The following is a 17,269-nucleotide window of genomic DNA, read 5'->3' as shown; positions in this document are numbered from 1 at the left end:
CTACTCTAATTGTAATTTTTTTTACGGTTTTAAACTTTGAATTTCAAAATCTAAAAATTCTTTTTGCGGTTTTATGTTTTTCATATTATTTTTTAATTAAAAAGAAATATTTATAATTTATTTTCTTAATTGAAATATTAAAAATATTTTATACATTTATTTGAAATAGATGGAATACTATATAATTTGATTTATTAGAAAGACTGCTACAAATAACCCGGATCAACGTTTTTCATGCCAAATTTTTTTGCGGCCGTATATTTCTTATGTTGAAAAAAAAATGCTTTGAATTTGAGTTATTGATTGTGGTTTAAAATTCACTTCTAGGTAATACAGAAAATATTGTGATCTTTCTATTACATTTAATTTCTAAAAACTTGTTTCTATTTTGAGAATTCTTTTTTAATAATAATTATTAAATAACTTATTTTTTTTTCAAAAATAGATAAAACTTCTTAGAAATTAAATGTACTAGAAGGATGACAATATTTTTTGTATTTACTTAGAAGTGAGTTTTGAACCGAGATCAATATGCAATAACTCAGAATTCAAGCATTTTTATTTTTTTCCATAACACATAAAGAAATATATTAATTTTTTCTTACAGCAGCAAAAAATTCGATCTGAAAAATATTGACCCGGATTATTTGCGGCAGTCTTTCTAATAAATCAAATTAGTATTTCATCTATTTTCAAAGAAATGTATAAAATATTTCTAATATTTCAATACAAAAAATAAATAAATTATAAATATTTTTGTTTAATTAAAAAATAATACTGCAAAAAAAAAATTGAGGTTTTGAAATTCAAAGCTTAAAATGGCATTTTGTTTATCATTTTAGCTAATAAACTTGAATCCAATTAACTATTTAAACTCCTTATTTTTTCAACCCCTCACAGAAAATCCTGGATCCAATATAAGTATTTATGGCTGAAACTATACTTTCTACGTATGGAACAAGAAATAAACTATTATTCAGTTTCAAGTTTCAACATGAAAGGTCATACAAAATATTAAATTCATACGAAACACCTGATTGGATGGAGTAATATAAAAAAAAAAAAATGGGAAAGAACAAAATTCGCAACATCATGATATGATACAACCTATTCAAAATAGCAAAGTAATTCTGCATTTCAGCAAAAGATGTGTAATAGTAATTCTACTAATAATCAGTGATATCTCTATTTCATTATTAAGCATGTTAGGTGTTCGATCTGTCAACGGCTACGATTGAAAGATAAAACTTCGGATTTAATTTCAGCTCTCCAATTACATAATTTGTCTTCTTTTGATTAAATGTATATGTTTTATGTCTAGAAGTTTAAATTTAGTTAAAAACATACTCATCACATGTGCTACTACGAGATACGTTACAATTAAAATTGAACAAACTCTGAAATTTAGCAATACATTTATCTGTTTCCTTATTTCTTTGTTTTCATATTTCTCCCCTTCAATTGAGCAGACTCCACCTTCCATTTTCTTATTTCTTTGTTTCCTTACTTCTTCTTCGTTTCTATACGGATCACAATGGAAATCAATTTATTTTTATTTCCTTATTTCTCTTTCTTTGTTTCTATACATATTGTTGTGGACAATTTAGAATATATTTCCAATACATAATATATCAATGTGTGTGTGTATTCTAAATTGGAAGCAAAGAAGAAGAATAATATAAATTGGAAACAAAGAAGAATATAAATTGAAACGTGTATGTACGTATATTTCTCTTATAACGTGTGTGTCTATATATACACATGGTAACACTTTTTACTTATGTTTTTTGATATCATATTATATGTCGATATTGAATTGTTGTACGATATTTGATATTAGATTCTAATCAAGTTATTATTTGATATCATTGTTACTTAAAAAAAATCATCACATCATCAAATTATTATCAGAGATCACAGTTCAAATTAATTAAAAATACAGAATCATATAAATTCTCTATTAACAGGTCTCTTAATTTTTAGATAATTATATATTTTTTATCATTTTTCTTCTTCTTATAATATGTCCCCGTTGCAACGCACGGACACGATACTAGTATATATCTATCTATCTATACATATCTCTCTCTATATATATATAACTCAAATACTTGAGCTCTGCTTATAGCACAAATGTAAAAAAGCCATTAACTAGAGTTCGTTTACAGAAGCGAACAATCTTCTTAGCTTGTGTATAAGCCTTCTACAAATTGGACACACCTTGTTATCATCCCCCATTATCCTGTGAATCATTAAAAAAAAATTATAAAATCACAATTTCGATCAAACTCTGTTGCGTCTAAAAACACTTTAAACATTAATTGTCTAACATTCTCTTTTTGTTTCAAGTACGGTCTATATGTAGTGTGTTTGTATATATATATATATGAGGAGGGTTCAAATGCCTCCATGTTTTTGTGCCTCCATCTCTCTCCATCATTTTCAAAGTTCAAACAGTCGATCCGAACCGCTCAATCTAACCTCCATACTAAAATATGTTTGGAGACCAAATTTTATATTTTTAGGAATTTTTTTTACTATTTTTTTAGATATGTACAAAAATACTGTTTTTAGATGGTTCAGATTTACTGATTTTGTACCTATCTAAAAAAAAGTAAAAAAATTCCTAAAAATATAAAATTTGGTCTCCAAACATATTTTAGTATGGAGGTTAGATTGAGCGGTTCGGATCGACTGTTTGAACTTTGAAAATGATGAAGAGAGATGGAGGCATGATGGAGGCACAAAAACATGGAGGCATTTGAACCCTCCTCTATATATATATATATATAGAGTGATGTTACTATGCTTTGAAAATTAAAGTGGGTGCAGGGGCAGATTTATGTATGTCATAGATTAGCACTCTATGATTTTAAAATTAGTAATTATGTATATTAAAATTTAGTCGAATTTTTGAGTTTTTTGAACTTTTATATACTCTAACCCCTTATAAAATAACAAATATGTGATGATAGTCTAGTGGTTTGAGCTTTATTTAATATGTGAAAGGTCATGGTTTCAATTCAACTAACCACAATTTATTTTTGCATTTTTTACAATATTACATTTTATAGATTAGTCCTCCCTATTCAAATTTTCTAATTCCACCCCTGAGTGGGTGCTATAATTTCCGCTCATATCTTTATTTTCAAAGTTCAAATAGTCAATCCGAACTTCTCAACATATTTTTCATGTTGAAATGTGCTTGGAGACTAAATTTTACATTTTTTTAAAAAAATTTTTGCTACTTTAGAATTTTTAAAAATCAATATTTTTCATTAAATAAAATAATAATAAAAAATTCAAAAAAACACCAGAAAATTGAAAAATAAAAAAATTACTACTTTTTTGGAGAACAACAATCTAGAAAATTTACACTTTTATTAAAATTAGCAACTTTAAATTTGACTTAATAAATAGTAAAAAATTTCAAAAAATATAAAATTTGATCTCCAAGCACATTTTCTTATAAAAATCACAGCTAACGATTTGGATATACCGTTTGAACTTTGAAAATCGAAAAACCAATTGGTTGCACCACAGCTCCGGAACAAATGTTTTGATATAACCAACCTCTATATATATATATATATGAGTACGGCTAACGCGCTTCCTCTAGCATATGGGCCGAAATGCTTCCGGTGGAAATTTAAAATTTCAAAATCCGAAAAGTCGATCTGAACCGTTCATCTTCTTCTCCATATTAATATCTGCTTGGAGACCAAATTTTACATTTTTCTGAAATTTTTTACTATTTATTAAGCCATTTTGAAAATCGCTGATCCAACGGTAGCTTCTGATTTTTACTGTTTGGTAAGCCACCGTTGGATCAGCGATTTTCAAAATGGCTTAATAAATAGTAAAAAATTTCAGAAAAATGTAAAATTTGGTCTCCAAGCAGATATTAATATGGAGAAGAAGATGAACGGTTCAGATCGACTTTTTGGATTTTGAAATTTCAAATTTCCACCGGAAGCATTTCGGCCCATATGCTAGAGGAAGCACGTTAGCCGTACTCTATATATATATATATATATATATATATAATGATCATATTACAGAGAATTTATGGTCATATATGAAGGGAATTGAAGAAACTAATCTGAATTACATACCTCTGACCACAAGAGAAACATGTGACACTGTGCCCACAAGGGATAAAGAAACAATCACGTTTTCCTTCATAACAAATCACACAAATCTTCCCATCATATAAATCTTCTCCAGAGCAGCATATGCTCGAGCTCGACTCCGGTGTGTCTTCGGTTGTACCATAGATGCATGCTATCTCTTTCCTTGCTAGTATCGGGTCTGTTTCTCTCTCTGTTATTACAGCAGATCCTTGCTGTCGATCAGTTGTATCTGGCACATGATCCCAAGCTCCCAAGTTCTTCGTTATTAGATATATAACAACACCAACAAATGCTGTTCATAGCAAATTAAAACAGTGTTAGTTTAGTTTATCAAGTCATGTTTGCATGTATATATGCTCTTAAGTTATTTCCCCATATATAATAAGACATTTGTCAGAATGTAAAAAAACAATGCATACAAAGAGGAAGAAAGGAAGAATTCTGATGGTTGTACCAGTGATAATGAGGTATGCAATTAATCTTGCAATGAACAGAATCTCAATATTCCATACCGCCGTACTTGCCTGAAAAAAATTTCACAAGAAACCAGCACTAAATTCATTCAACAATCTGTAGTAACAAGTTACAACACGAATGAATTCCTTAATTTGGAGAACTTACATTATTAGCATCCGATGTGGTCAGAACGAAATAGCGAGTTGACGGGAAGGAAAGATCAAGCCTACATGGCCCATTAATAGTGGAACAGATGCTAATTGCTTTACTCGTGTTGTAAGTTTTCGATGTGGCATTAACTTTCAGCGTGGTTATCATGTTCCGTGGGCTTAGGTTAACAACCGCAAAGTAATAATTATCATCATCTGGCACGGTATACTCAGCCCTCTTACCTCCTAAGTATATTTAAACATGTTAATTAAAAGTTCAAACTACATAGGAATTATGACTATTTAATTAAGCTGCCTACTTACCATTATCAGATAGGCCAACAAGTCGGGCACTGACACGGTAAAATCGCTGTGACGCATCAGCATTTTGTTCACCTTTGAAAGAAAATTCAGAAACAAAATTTACGTCCCGAGATGCTGCAGCGTTGAAAGGTGAAATGTAAAGAAAAATAATTTAACACGAGAATCCGGTAACAAGTACCCTTTATTAGAAGAACAAGCATGTCCTGATATCTTCTATTACCCCCTTCCACATTCCAATACATTTGTAGCTTTGATCCCTTGTTAAACCACATGAAAAATCCCTAAATACAAAACATAACAAATTTTCAGTTAATGAAATGCAACAATTTCATGCAAAGGAAAGGGACCATTTTTTTTTTTTTTTGCAACTAAAAAGTACCTTTCTTCCATATCCATCTAGATAAAGTTGATTTGATACTGTCAGATGAGTCTCTGAAGTGAGGCCAGGCATGTTTTTAAAGCCATGCAAGAGCAACCCTTGTTTAGGATCACCTTTAACCTCAATTGCTTTAACCAAAACTGAGTTTATCTCTATTAACCTTGATGTTCCGGGTCCTATCACAATCCGTCTATCCGCATAATATCCATATCTTATGATGATAAGAGCAACTGCACTTGAAGTATTGAAAAATAAAGAAAAAAGAACAATCAAATATCCAGTATAAAAAAAGATGTCCAAGTAATAGCAAGCAGAGAAAAAAAAAATGGTCACATGCCGCAGATCCATGCGAGAAACGGAATGAAAGCGTGAATACACATGCAGCGGGGCATCGTGCTTTTAGTTGGGTTTTGAATGTCAAGATGGAGGAATGGAAAAGAAACAGGAGCTTGAAAATTGGGTAACATGTATAGTGTGGTAGTTTCAGAAGACTGCTTGGTAGAAGAAAGGTGCCTAGCTACCATTCTTTCTGTTATTTAGCAAGTAAATTGCACAAATGTTGCAAAGTACTGTACAATAATTCTTCATGGGTACAGGGGCGGACCCACATGCTTCCAGAGGGGAGCAGTTGTCCCTCCTGGATTTTGAGTTTTAGTAGAGATCGGAATGTTCCAATTAATTTATCCGCTTCTAAAAATCTTTTTGTCCTCCTGTGGATGTTTAATTTGTAATTTGAGTTAAAATTAAAACAAATTTCTTGAAATATGATTGGTAATTAGAAATATAGGTTAGAGAACCAGAAATTACAAATCAGAGTATTAAAAAATATAAATTAAAAAATTATTTTTTATCGAATACCTAATTAATTAATGGGTTTAAACCCAATTAGCTATTTAAATCCGATTCAATATTATTTTTCCCCTCTCGACAAAAATCCTAGATCCGCCTCTACATGAGTATCTGACAGTTTGCAGTTGTCATTTTGATCCATTGAAATTCCAATTAGTAATTGTCAGTTTCCAATTTAAGATGGATGCAAAAAAATAGGAGGGACCACTGATGTGAACTAATTTATTCTTCTATAATTAAATGGTATTGACGCCGTCGCCATATAACTTTGTTTGACTTGAATGCGGAGAAGAGTGGTCATATGATTTTTTATTAGGATAATTAGTATTGATTGGTTTTTTGTCATTTTGGCAGGAGGCTAGGTATATTTGGCCTGTTAAGATATTGTCCTTAGAAAAATATACACTTTACCAAATGGGTTTATTCAATTGCTCCCTGAATAAAGAGCTTCCATTGGTTTTATTTGGAGGTGTTGCCTTTTAAAAGCCTAGATGCCACTTTTGGGAGGTTTCTCCATTCATTAATTCAAATCCTCTCTAGAGTGCATTTTTCATCAGATGGTCCATTTGATCCCTGATTTTGTTGTTCCGTGTCGACCTCGAGTTGTTGATCTGAGACAAGTAGTGTGGAATCTGAATTGATAGGCTAAAAGAGTTTTAACAAAGGTGAGAATGAGGGGGGTTTGGTGGACCACTGAGGTACCTAACATTTTGAGTTTGGATCTGATGGACCGTCCGATAAGAATCTTGGCCAATCTGGCCTAAGGTCGGAGGGAATCTATGTTATTTTCTCTCTGTGTTCACTTAATCACATCTTGTTTAAGTTTATGATTATGTTGTATATATTTTGTATTGTTGTATGTTATTTAATTTATGTCGCTTGTATGTTTGCTTGGAAAGAATATTGTATGTTATTTTATGTATGCATGTTTTTTTGTTAGTATGGCTAGTAAAGTAGGAGGTTAGTCAATTATACAAATGAAATTCTGTAAAAAATAGAAAAACAAACCCCTTTTTTCTGTTGGTTGGTAATACAAACCGATAGAAGAACATCAGTTACTAACTTACTATATTGGTGATGGAGAATTCAGATCCAGTGAAGTAACTGAATTTTTGGGTTTTAAATTGGAACTGTCCGATTCGAATCTACGACAATCCATCCGAAGTGGAGCGCACACATCTCGAGCAACGAATTTGAATCCGAGATGATCTCGAGCGATGAATTCGAATCGGACGATCTCGATTCAAAATCCAAAAATTGAGTTACTTTAGGGGATCCGGATCCGGTGATACATGTCATACCGATAGAACAATATAAATCTCCTTACGGCATGAAAGTTCTTCTATCGTGTTGGTTTCTAGCGATTGAAAATATGTTAGTAGAGCTAGTTTTTACCTGACAGAAGACAGCATTTCTATAGTGAATGGACATTCCAATTCGATTTGTATTCACACTAAGACATGTATGAATACAAGTATTTCATCAGCTTATTGTGTAAAAATATAGATAAGGATAAGGGATAGGATAATTAGATAAAATAATATTGATAATGTTTAATTTCTACATTTTAACTATATCATATTAGAGGAGGGTTCAAATGCACCCAAATTTTTGTGCACCCAAATGCATCCTATCTTTAAAATCCTTTTTCTCCATTTTCAAAGTCCAAATAGTCAATCCGAACCGTTAGATACGATCTATATATTAAGATGTGCTTGGAGACCAAATTTTACATTTTTTAGATTTTTTTTACTATTTATTAAACCATTTTGAAAATCGCTGATCCAATGGTCCAAAAAATGTAAAATCAGCGATTTTCAAAGTGGCTTAATAAATAGTAAAAAAATTTCAAAAAATGTAAAATTTGGTCTCCAAGCACATCTTAATATATAGATCGCATCTAACGGTTCGGATTGACAATTCAGACTTTGAAAACGGAGACAAAGGATTTAAAAAATAGAGTGCATTTAGGTGCACAAAAATTTGGGTGCATTTGAACCCTCCTCATCATATTATTAAGAAGAGAGTTCAAATGTCTTTATTTTTTGTGTCTCTATCATGTTTTTATTTTCAAAAACTTTAATAACTTAAAATTTAAAACTTAAAAGTCAATATAAAACTATTGGATATGATATGTCTTTTTATTTATGCACACGTAAAAAATTATGACATTTCAACTTTATTTTGATTGTCATTAAGAGCTTGTAAAAATATACTAATGTGGATAATTTCTAGACATTTATTTTTTAATGTATTGATTCACATAAAAACAAAACTGAAACGTGATATTATTTTATGAGCATAGAGAAAAAATAACATAGACCACATCTAATGATTTTATTTTGTCTTTTATAATTTAAATTTTAAATTATTAATATTTTAAAAATAGAAACATAGTGGAAGTAAAAAAATAGAGGCATATGAAAAAAAAAAGATATTTATCAAGAATTTTTTTTTTAAAAAAGATTTTTTTAAGAAAATGTTGGTAAGAACAAATACTAGAATTTTATTTACCGGTTTTTTGGTACGTGCAGAGAGAGAACTATTTTGTCTCTTTGACTCTTATCCTTCTTTCTCTTGACACTTGTTGAGTTATTGACTCTTTGGCTAGTGACTTTACTTTCTTGACACTGATTAAGTTCTAGGCTCTTTGGCTCTTGACTTTTTTTTTCTTCTCTTCGCTGGTACCGACTAGCTTTGCTAGTTTAGATGGCCTTGTGCAGAATTTCAGATCTATGGCTCTGATACCATGTTATTTTTTGTAAGACAAGAGAAGAAATTAAAGAAAACAACTTATTATTGCATTTTTATTTTGAGTTTTACATATATCTCTATTTATAGAATAAATTTAAAAACTAGCCGTTGTACTATCAATTACAACTACTAACCACTATCTCCTAACCTATTAATTACAATACACTACTTTCCAAACTAACCGTTATAATTCAAAAAATTATAACTAGCCGTTATTTTTAACATTTACAAACCAACCATCAAATGAAAATAAATGCCGTGATATTTTACATATAGAAAAATGAGACATATTTTATGCAACAGTTATACTTATACATCGTTATTTGAGTTATAAAGGCTTTATTCTTGAGCATCTAGATTCTAGAGAGAACGACATAAAAAACACAAAAGAAGAGATTTTATCTCGCCTTGAAAAAATATTCATTGTATAATGATAAAATGAATTTAGTGCATTAGCTATCTTTGACTAGTGAAAGAACATGAACTCCGCTTGAATGGGTCTACAAAATTGTTGATATCCATCATAGTTGTAATTTATTAACATATTAACTATCTTATTACTGGTAAGGCTCCGAATAAGATATTTGAACACCTCAAAATGAACTTTTACTGCAATTTAGTGCAATTTTTTGAGATCACTGCAACTACTACATGGGGGCACATCTGGATGCCATGCAAATACAAAATTGTTGCAGTCAAGTCAAGGACAACTTTGCATAATTACATGTGACCGCAACCCTGATAGCATTGTTGGAAGAACTATCCCAACATAAAACATTTCCCTATCTTAATAGGATCAAGTAAATGCAAACGAAATTACAAACAAAAACTTCTTTTGTCAACGCTACGCTCTAAGTAGTCTGATCAGTAAATGCATAGAGATAGATACATGTGCACCTAGCGAAATCTCAAAATATCACCTGTGTCCTGCAAATTGGATAAAATGTTATACATAAATTATTAAAATATCTAACGAATATCTAACGCAACCATCAAATACATGTCAATGAGGTATGAGAGAACAATTAAGGGCTCGAAGTCTCCCTCATTTCATTAAAGAGCCACACACAAGAATAGCAGAAAGGACATAAAATTTCACAAGTGAAAAATAGACAAAATAACAACATGAATTTAACTGCCCAAAAACACAACAGTTTCTTTTTTAACAACAAACATATAATGCAAAATTTGTGACTAAATAAAGGACCCTCGTGCGAAGAGTAATTAAGACCAAGTTTGATTATTTTGGGGCACCTCATAAATATAATCAATAATAGATATCACCATTACCTTAGTTATGATCTGCAACACAGTTGACCTTCCCACGGAGCTCGTCCAAAAGCAAGGGACAAGTACTTGCTAAACTAGCGTACTCTTTGCTTAGAGCAACAGGAACAAAATTCTTCGGCTTAGAAATAAATTCAAGGCATTCCTTTTTGAGATCATTGCAGTTGTGTTGCTCAGCCACGGCAAGAGAAGACACAACACTATCAATTGAAATCAACCTGCACAACCTCTCCACACAAAGTGTCTTCAACCCCTCCAGCGCATACCTATCAGCAGCCACAAGTAAATGCTGGTACAATATAGCAGCAGACATATTCATGTCCAAGGTTCCTCCACTCACAAGTACATCAATATCAGTTACGGAATCAGTGTACATGAAATGAAGCATTGCTCTAAAAACCAACGCTTTCATGTCATCTATCTCTATGCACTTACAGTTCCTTTCGATCATCTTGCCAAACAATTCTGTTTTGAATACCGGTGAACGGCTAGCAAGTATTAATCTATGAGCAGAGATATTCTCTCCTTCCACTTTAAAAGTCACATCAGTCTCCTCCTGCCTTTCCAGTAATGCACCAAGATCCTCAGCCAAATTAAAGGGAAAAACTCCAATGCAACAATTTTTAAGCACAAATGGCTCATTTATCGTAATAGAACAAACAACTATGAAATAATCATCTATGATATAATTCGACTCTAAATCAGACCTTTTCAGGAACCTTGAGTAATTACGGCCCACATTACCCTGAAAAGTATCAGTTGAACTTACCGAAGATTCTTTTGTCAGCCAACCATATTTACATAGTATACCAAGTTCATATTCTGCTGTGACGCTCATAGAGGTAGAGGTAGTTAGGAGTTTTAGACAGAGAGAGATGTATGTGCCTTTATTGTTGGCATCAGATCCCTGAGGATAGTATCTAATGAGCCAATTATGGCCCCCGGCAGAGAACTTGGGAGTGGTGACGAACTCGCCAATACCAAGTTCTTTGGTTTTGGAATTTTCAACTTTGAATTGGTAGTAACCCCTTGCTATTTGCACGCTGATAGAGTTGGGAGAGCCCGAGGCCATATCAGATTAATATAGAAAGAACTACAAACAAATATATGCATTGAAGAGAATTAAGTAAGGTAGTATGTATCAGATACATGCTGCAATTGTTTCATAAGAATGGGTCTCGCTTACCTTTGACACAGTTACGAAATGAGATGTAGAAAAATAATAATCAATTTGGTAACATGCTTCTAAGAAGGACGCAGTCCTAGCCATCCCTTGATAAAGGATTCTAAGAAGTGGCACTGGCATCCACCGGGCAAAATTATGGTGCTACCAGTTTGGTTTGTTGGATTCAATTTTTTTATTCTAATATTGGAGTCTTCTCCAATAGTGAATGTACTAGTTGGTAAAGGTGAGCATACCAGCTACAATATTTGTTTGTCTTGACAATGCAAGTAAAACCTTAAAATGATAGGTCTACTTGAATATGGAGATCCTTAATTTTTTTCAATTGAAACAAAACTGCTATCGACAAAACAGTTTTTGCCTCTGTGTTTGTTGTGTAGATGGTGTACTTAATTTTTTGTGTTGTACTAATTGGGTTAGGGTTTAGGGTTTAGCGCATTTCTGTTAGAAGGCAATTCATCTCACGACTATAAAAGAAAATTAAAATAGGGTTTATGCAACAGGATTAGAGAAAAAATATACCTATATTTCCTATGATGAAGAAGAAATTGGGGAGACAGATTTAGCAACAGAGGCTGAAATTAAGGAAGGAAAAGACAATCGACGGCGAATTGAATTGAAGCGACAAGTAGGAGAAGCGCAGTATCAAAACCACTTTATAATTTGGGGGAATTTCACGTATACCCCTCAAAAACTTCAAAATTACATATTTTTCAATCTAAAGTTTAAAATTACATATTTTCATCTCTAAACTTCAAATACTAACAAATTTATCCATTTTATTGTCTTTTATATTAAAACTCATTCTAAATTTATAAAATACCCATTTTACTCTTTTATTAAAAGCATATAAAGCCTATCAAACTCAAAATTAAATCTGAACAATTTTTCTACCGTCCAAACTGCTTTTAAATATGCGTGCGCAAGATCAGCACGAATCTTGATACGAACACGCACGTATATTGATGTGATGTGCACATATCTTAAGATCCGTGCATGCTAGATCAACACGAAATTGAAGCACTATGCACAGATCTTAATGCAATGCACATGGATCAAACGGTAGAGGAACACTTTAGATTTAAATTTGAGTTTGATGGGCTTTATATGCTTTTAATAAAGGGTAAAATGGGTATTTTAAGATTTTAGAATGAGTTTTAATATAAAATACAATAAAATGGATAAATTTGTGAGTTTTTGAAGTTTAGAGGAGAAAATACATAATTTTAAACTTTAGAGGGGGAAATACATAATTTTGAAGTTTTTGAGGGGTATACGTGAAATTCCCCTTATAATTTGGTTTGGTTTTCCTCAAAAAAAAAAAAAATTTGGTTTGGTGTACCTTGCTTTTTTTAGGAAAGTTTAGTGCATCTTCCTATTTCTGAATACATGACCCAAGTACCCAAGTCCCAACCCGATTCTCTCTTTTTTTTTTGGGGAGATTTCATGTACACCCCTCAAAAACTTCAAAATTATATATTTACCTTTCTAAAGTTCTTAATATCCTATCTACCCTCTTAAATTTCAAAAACTCACAAATTTATCTATTTTATTATTTGTATTATTAAAACTCATTTTAAATCTAAAAATACCAATTCTATGCTGTATTAAAAAAATATGTATCAAAAAATACCAATCTTAAAAAAAAGGGTAATATCTCTATTTCTAACGCTTACATAACCATATACCGAAATTAACTATATAAGCATTAGAAATAGAAAAATTACACATTAAAAAACTGACATTTTTTGAAACATACTACATATTTTTAGAAGGAATATGATATTAAGAACTTTAGAGGGATAAATACGCAACTTTAAACTTATGAGAAGTATATCCTTTTTTTTTTATTCAAGCCCGTGGGCCATACAGGCTTTTTGGATAAAGCCTTTTTAATAGATGACTTACCCAGCAAGGAAACAAGAACATGTGGGGAAACGATGTTCTCTTCCAAACAAAATTAGTTCTCTCATTTTTTTTTTCTCCATACTAATACTTTTCAAAATAAATGAAAATATTTACAAAATTTTCTTTCGTGAGAAAGAAGGAAAATTACGTCAATTTATTTTAAACTCTAGATATATTGTTGTTTAACAAGTATAAAATGATTTATGCCATAAAAAGAAATGAAATGATTTAAAAGAATTAAAGAATAAAAAAAGAAGTTATTAAAGTTGATGTGTAATTATGAAAGCTTTTAAAGAACTGACATTTTTTTAGGAAAATTTCTGCTATGCCCATGGAAACTTTTAAAATAGCTAATATCACCATGAAAACCATAAAATAGCTAATACCCTCGTCAAAACTTAACTTTCTTATTTTTATCCCCTTTCATTTATTTAATTGAAAATTCAAAAAGACATATATGCCCTTTTAATAAAATGGAGGCATCCATTGAATTTCTAACATGATTGAATAAGATCTATCTTTCAAGAGATGCTTCATCTTTGGAGTGTTTTTTGCGCCAAAATTTCATCGCTTAATTTCATCTTTCCTTCTTCATTGTGGTATTTGCTCCACCTCTCATCTGACCTTTTGAATACATATCTTTCACTTGTTCATAATCGTTTCAATTTAAGGATCCGCAATGAGCAGCAGCTGTGGTACCGCCGTTCACGTGACAGAGCCGGCTATAGATACAATTTTCTGATAAGAGGAGCTTCCTTCCTTTCTCTTTTTCGGGCCCCTCAGCATGCTAGAGAGGAGCTTCAGCAAGAAGCATAGCACTAGCTCCAGCACCGGCGACAAGCTCAATCTTGCATTGGTCTGGCTCTTGCAGTGGATTTCAAAAGTGAGCCTCATCCCCTCCATGGGCATATGCGGCCGTTCTTCTTTTGCTGGTAGTTACCATCAATTTACCATTGACACAACACCGAGTGACATTGGATCAGATGACCATGGAGAAGATCCTAATGGTATGTTGAATTTCCCTTTCTTTTTATTTTTTCTGTAATGTTAGTTCACTTTAGTTTACAAGTAATGGCATTGCAGTTTATTATATATATATATTGTGATAATATTATCTTTGTTTAGCTGCTTATGATTTTTTTTGTAGGTCAGAAACCCATCAAAAGAAAGGGAAAAATTGTTATTTGCCACTCCAAAACCTTAAAATTTGAAAAATGTCAATCCGAAATTAAAAATTATTATAATGTCACTTTAAACTTAATTAATTTTTAATTTTGCCACTCCAAATAATTAATGACTAAAAAACCCTCCCCATCTCTTTTCTTTCTATCTTTCTTTAAATTTTGTTTGATTGTTGAAGAAATTAAAAACCCTTCCTTAAAGAACCGCCACCAACAGCTTTTGCATGATCGCACACGATTGACTGGAGCTCGTGCTTTTCTCCTCCCCAGCAACAGGTGGTGGTTCTGAACTACTATTTCCTGCCCACTAACAGTCTGGCCAGAGCCAGCCATTTTTCCCTCATTATTCTTCATCTCAGCATCAACCCGTTTCTTCCAAGAATCAACAAGGTTCCTTGCCTTTCTCTGGATCTCAAAGTTCTTATTTGGAAAATTCAAACAAAATTCAAAGAAAGATAGAGGGAAAAGAGATGGTGAGGGTATTTTAGTTATTAATTATTTGGAGTGGCAAAATTAAAAATTAACTAAGTTTAAAGTGGTATTAGAATGATTTCTAATTTCGGAATAGCATTTTTCAAATTTTAAAATTTTGGAGTGACAAATAATCAATTTTTCCCGGAAGGAATGTGACTTTTTTGTATGATACAGGTGTGGTTTTAAAATTATTTTTCAGGTGGTAATAGTAAGGTTAACAATAAATTGTAAGTGAAAAATATGCATGAGACTAATATTTCAACCGGACCTGTATCATATTTATTGAGACTCCAATTATATTGTATAGTACAAGTCAAGAATAAAACCCCAAAAAAATGTGCCATTCGAGAAATAGGATGTCTTACAATTACTCTTTAAAGATCTCAATTTAATAATACAAGTTAATTGCTATAAAATTCTTTCTTTTGCAAGAAATTAGAGTCAAGTTGTCATTTGAAATTTAGGATGCGTATTGGATTTCAAAACAGACGATTTTTATCTAATTCCAATAAAAATTTAATGTCTTAGTCACTGGATTAGATCTAAGATTTTTCGTATCAAGGCGAAGTAAATGTTCATTAATTAATTTATTTTGTCAAGTAATACTCATAAATTAGTTTAAATATCTGAATCGAAAAGGAAAAATATTGAATCGGTCGTATAAAATTTTACATATTAGTTTGGTAGTTACTATATTTTTACAAACTGAAACAGTTTGATTTTGTTTGTCAATTTGGCTTTTGAACACACTGACAGATAACATATTGAATATACAAGCAATGTACAATTTAAAGCATACATACACAAATTAACGGCAAAGTGTACTATAATTCTTGGACCAAAAAAATGTACCAACATTTGATTTAGTGACTAAAATCAATGTGGTCTGTTTGGAAAAATTTCAAGCTAAAAAACCGGACAGTTTTAAGATTTTTTATTTAGATGATAAGTATGACATGCCTTTTGGTGCAATACATTATTGCTTAATTAGAAATTATAAATTGCATACTGGAAACAGACAAAGATACCCCAGTATAACAGTTAAATTACCAGTACAAAATACAAACCACAATCTGGTACAACCCCAAAAGAAACAAACCATACAATAATAATTTGAAGTTGAAATCCGAAACACAACAGAACAACAGTAGCCTAGCCTAAAACTACAGTTTAATTTTGCAATAAAGGGGCCAAAATTGTAGTTCATAATTTCAGATTAGTCCTCCATGATTTTTTTTGTAATTTTATTTTAACAAAACAAACTATAAAATAATAAATTTGTAATAAAGGGGTCAATTGTAATTCAGAATTTCAGATTATAAAAAATTAGAAGCCTACTAGGCTTTGAGGGAATTTATTTCACCTAAAGGTAACTCAAATAATTTTTGGTTCGGATCGGGGCTCTCAGGACAGATTGGCACCAAATTTTGATCGGACGGTCCAGATCCAAACTCAAAATTTGAGGTACCTCAGTGGATCTGGACTCACCTGTGTTAAAATTTAACCTATCAAATTAATTCAAATCCCCAATATGAGGTACCTTTGTTAAAACTCTTTTAGCGTATCAATTCGGATTCCACACTAGAACTTGTCTCAGAACAACAAAATCAGGGACAAAATGAACCATCTGATGAAAGAAGCACTCTAAGGATTTGAATTAATTAATGGAGAAACCTTCCAAAAGTGGCAATACCTCTCCAATTTAAACCAAAGGAAGCTCTTGATTCAGGGAGCAATTGAATAAAACCATTTAGTAAAGTGTATATTTTTTGAAGGACAATATCTTAACAGGCCAAATATAACACAGCCTCCTGCCAGAATGACAAAAAACCAATCAATATTAAATATCCTAATTAAAAATAATATGACAAGGAAAAAGATGATCTAATATTTTACCCGCTTCATCTCCCATGAAGAGTTATCAAACCGCTAACATTTCATAACACGAGCATTAATGAACCTACATCTCTTACTAACGAATCACAAATCTGAGTTGCACACAAGAAGCTCAGTTGCTCGGCCACTTCCTTAAACGGAAAAGCAATTGCGTACCCAAGAAGACAAGTATACACATGAATTGCAGAGAGCCGAAAAGTAACAGAAACACCATATAAAGGAGCATGAGCAAAGCAAACAAGCAACATTTTTTTACAAGAGCAACATTTTTCCATTTTGCACCAAAATCCAGAGTA

The 17,269-nt window shown here is 31.7% G+C and overlaps 1 protein-coding gene and 1 pseudogene across 3 annotated transcripts; both read right to left on the bottom strand.

The window, feature by feature from the left end:
- Positions 1 to 2,009: 2,009 nt before the first annotated feature.
- On the bottom strand, positions 2,010 to 5,870 carry LOC144574252 (E3 ubiquitin-protein ligase APD2-like). The gene is made up of 8 exons (XM_078324179.1): positions 5,775 to 5,870; positions 5,442 to 5,676; positions 5,241 to 5,343; positions 5,063 to 5,134; positions 4,755 to 4,984; positions 4,588 to 4,657; positions 4,116 to 4,425; positions 2,010 to 2,242 (listed from the first exon to the last, which is right to left on the bottom strand). Exons 1-8 carry the CDS (start codon positions 5,831 to 5,833, stop codon positions 2,152 to 2,154), a joined length of 1,170 nt encoding a protein of 389 aa, XP_078180305.1. The 5' UTR covers positions 5,834 to 5,870; the 3' UTR covers positions 2,010 to 2,151.
- Positions 5,871 to 9,643: 3,773 nt separating this feature from the next.
- On the bottom strand, positions 9,644 to 12,175 carry LOC144574100 (BTB/POZ and MATH domain-containing protein 1 pseudogene; annotated as a pseudogene). Of its 2 annotated transcripts, none has more exons than XR_013518130.1 (3): positions 12,037 to 12,175; positions 10,329 to 11,424; positions 9,644 to 9,964 (listed from the first exon to the last, which is right to left on the bottom strand). The product of XR_013518130.1 is annotated as a BTB/POZ and MATH domain-containing protein 1 pseudogene, transcript variant X2 (transcript). The 2 variants fall into 2 exon arrangements; XR_013518129.1 differs by having other exon boundaries at positions 9,644 to 9,971; positions 10,335 to 11,424.
- Positions 12,176 to 17,269: the final 5,094 nt, after the last annotated feature.

This window comes from Carex rostrata, chromosome 22 (assembly GCF_964058835.1).
Source record: "Carex rostrata chromosome 22, lpCarRost1.2, whole genome shotgun sequence".
NCBI lineage: Eukaryota > Viridiplantae > Streptophyta > Magnoliopsida > Poales > Cyperaceae > Carex > Carex rostrata.
The sequence above is the reverse complement of the archived record's forward strand: the minus strand, read 5'-3'. Positions and strand labels throughout refer to the sequence as shown.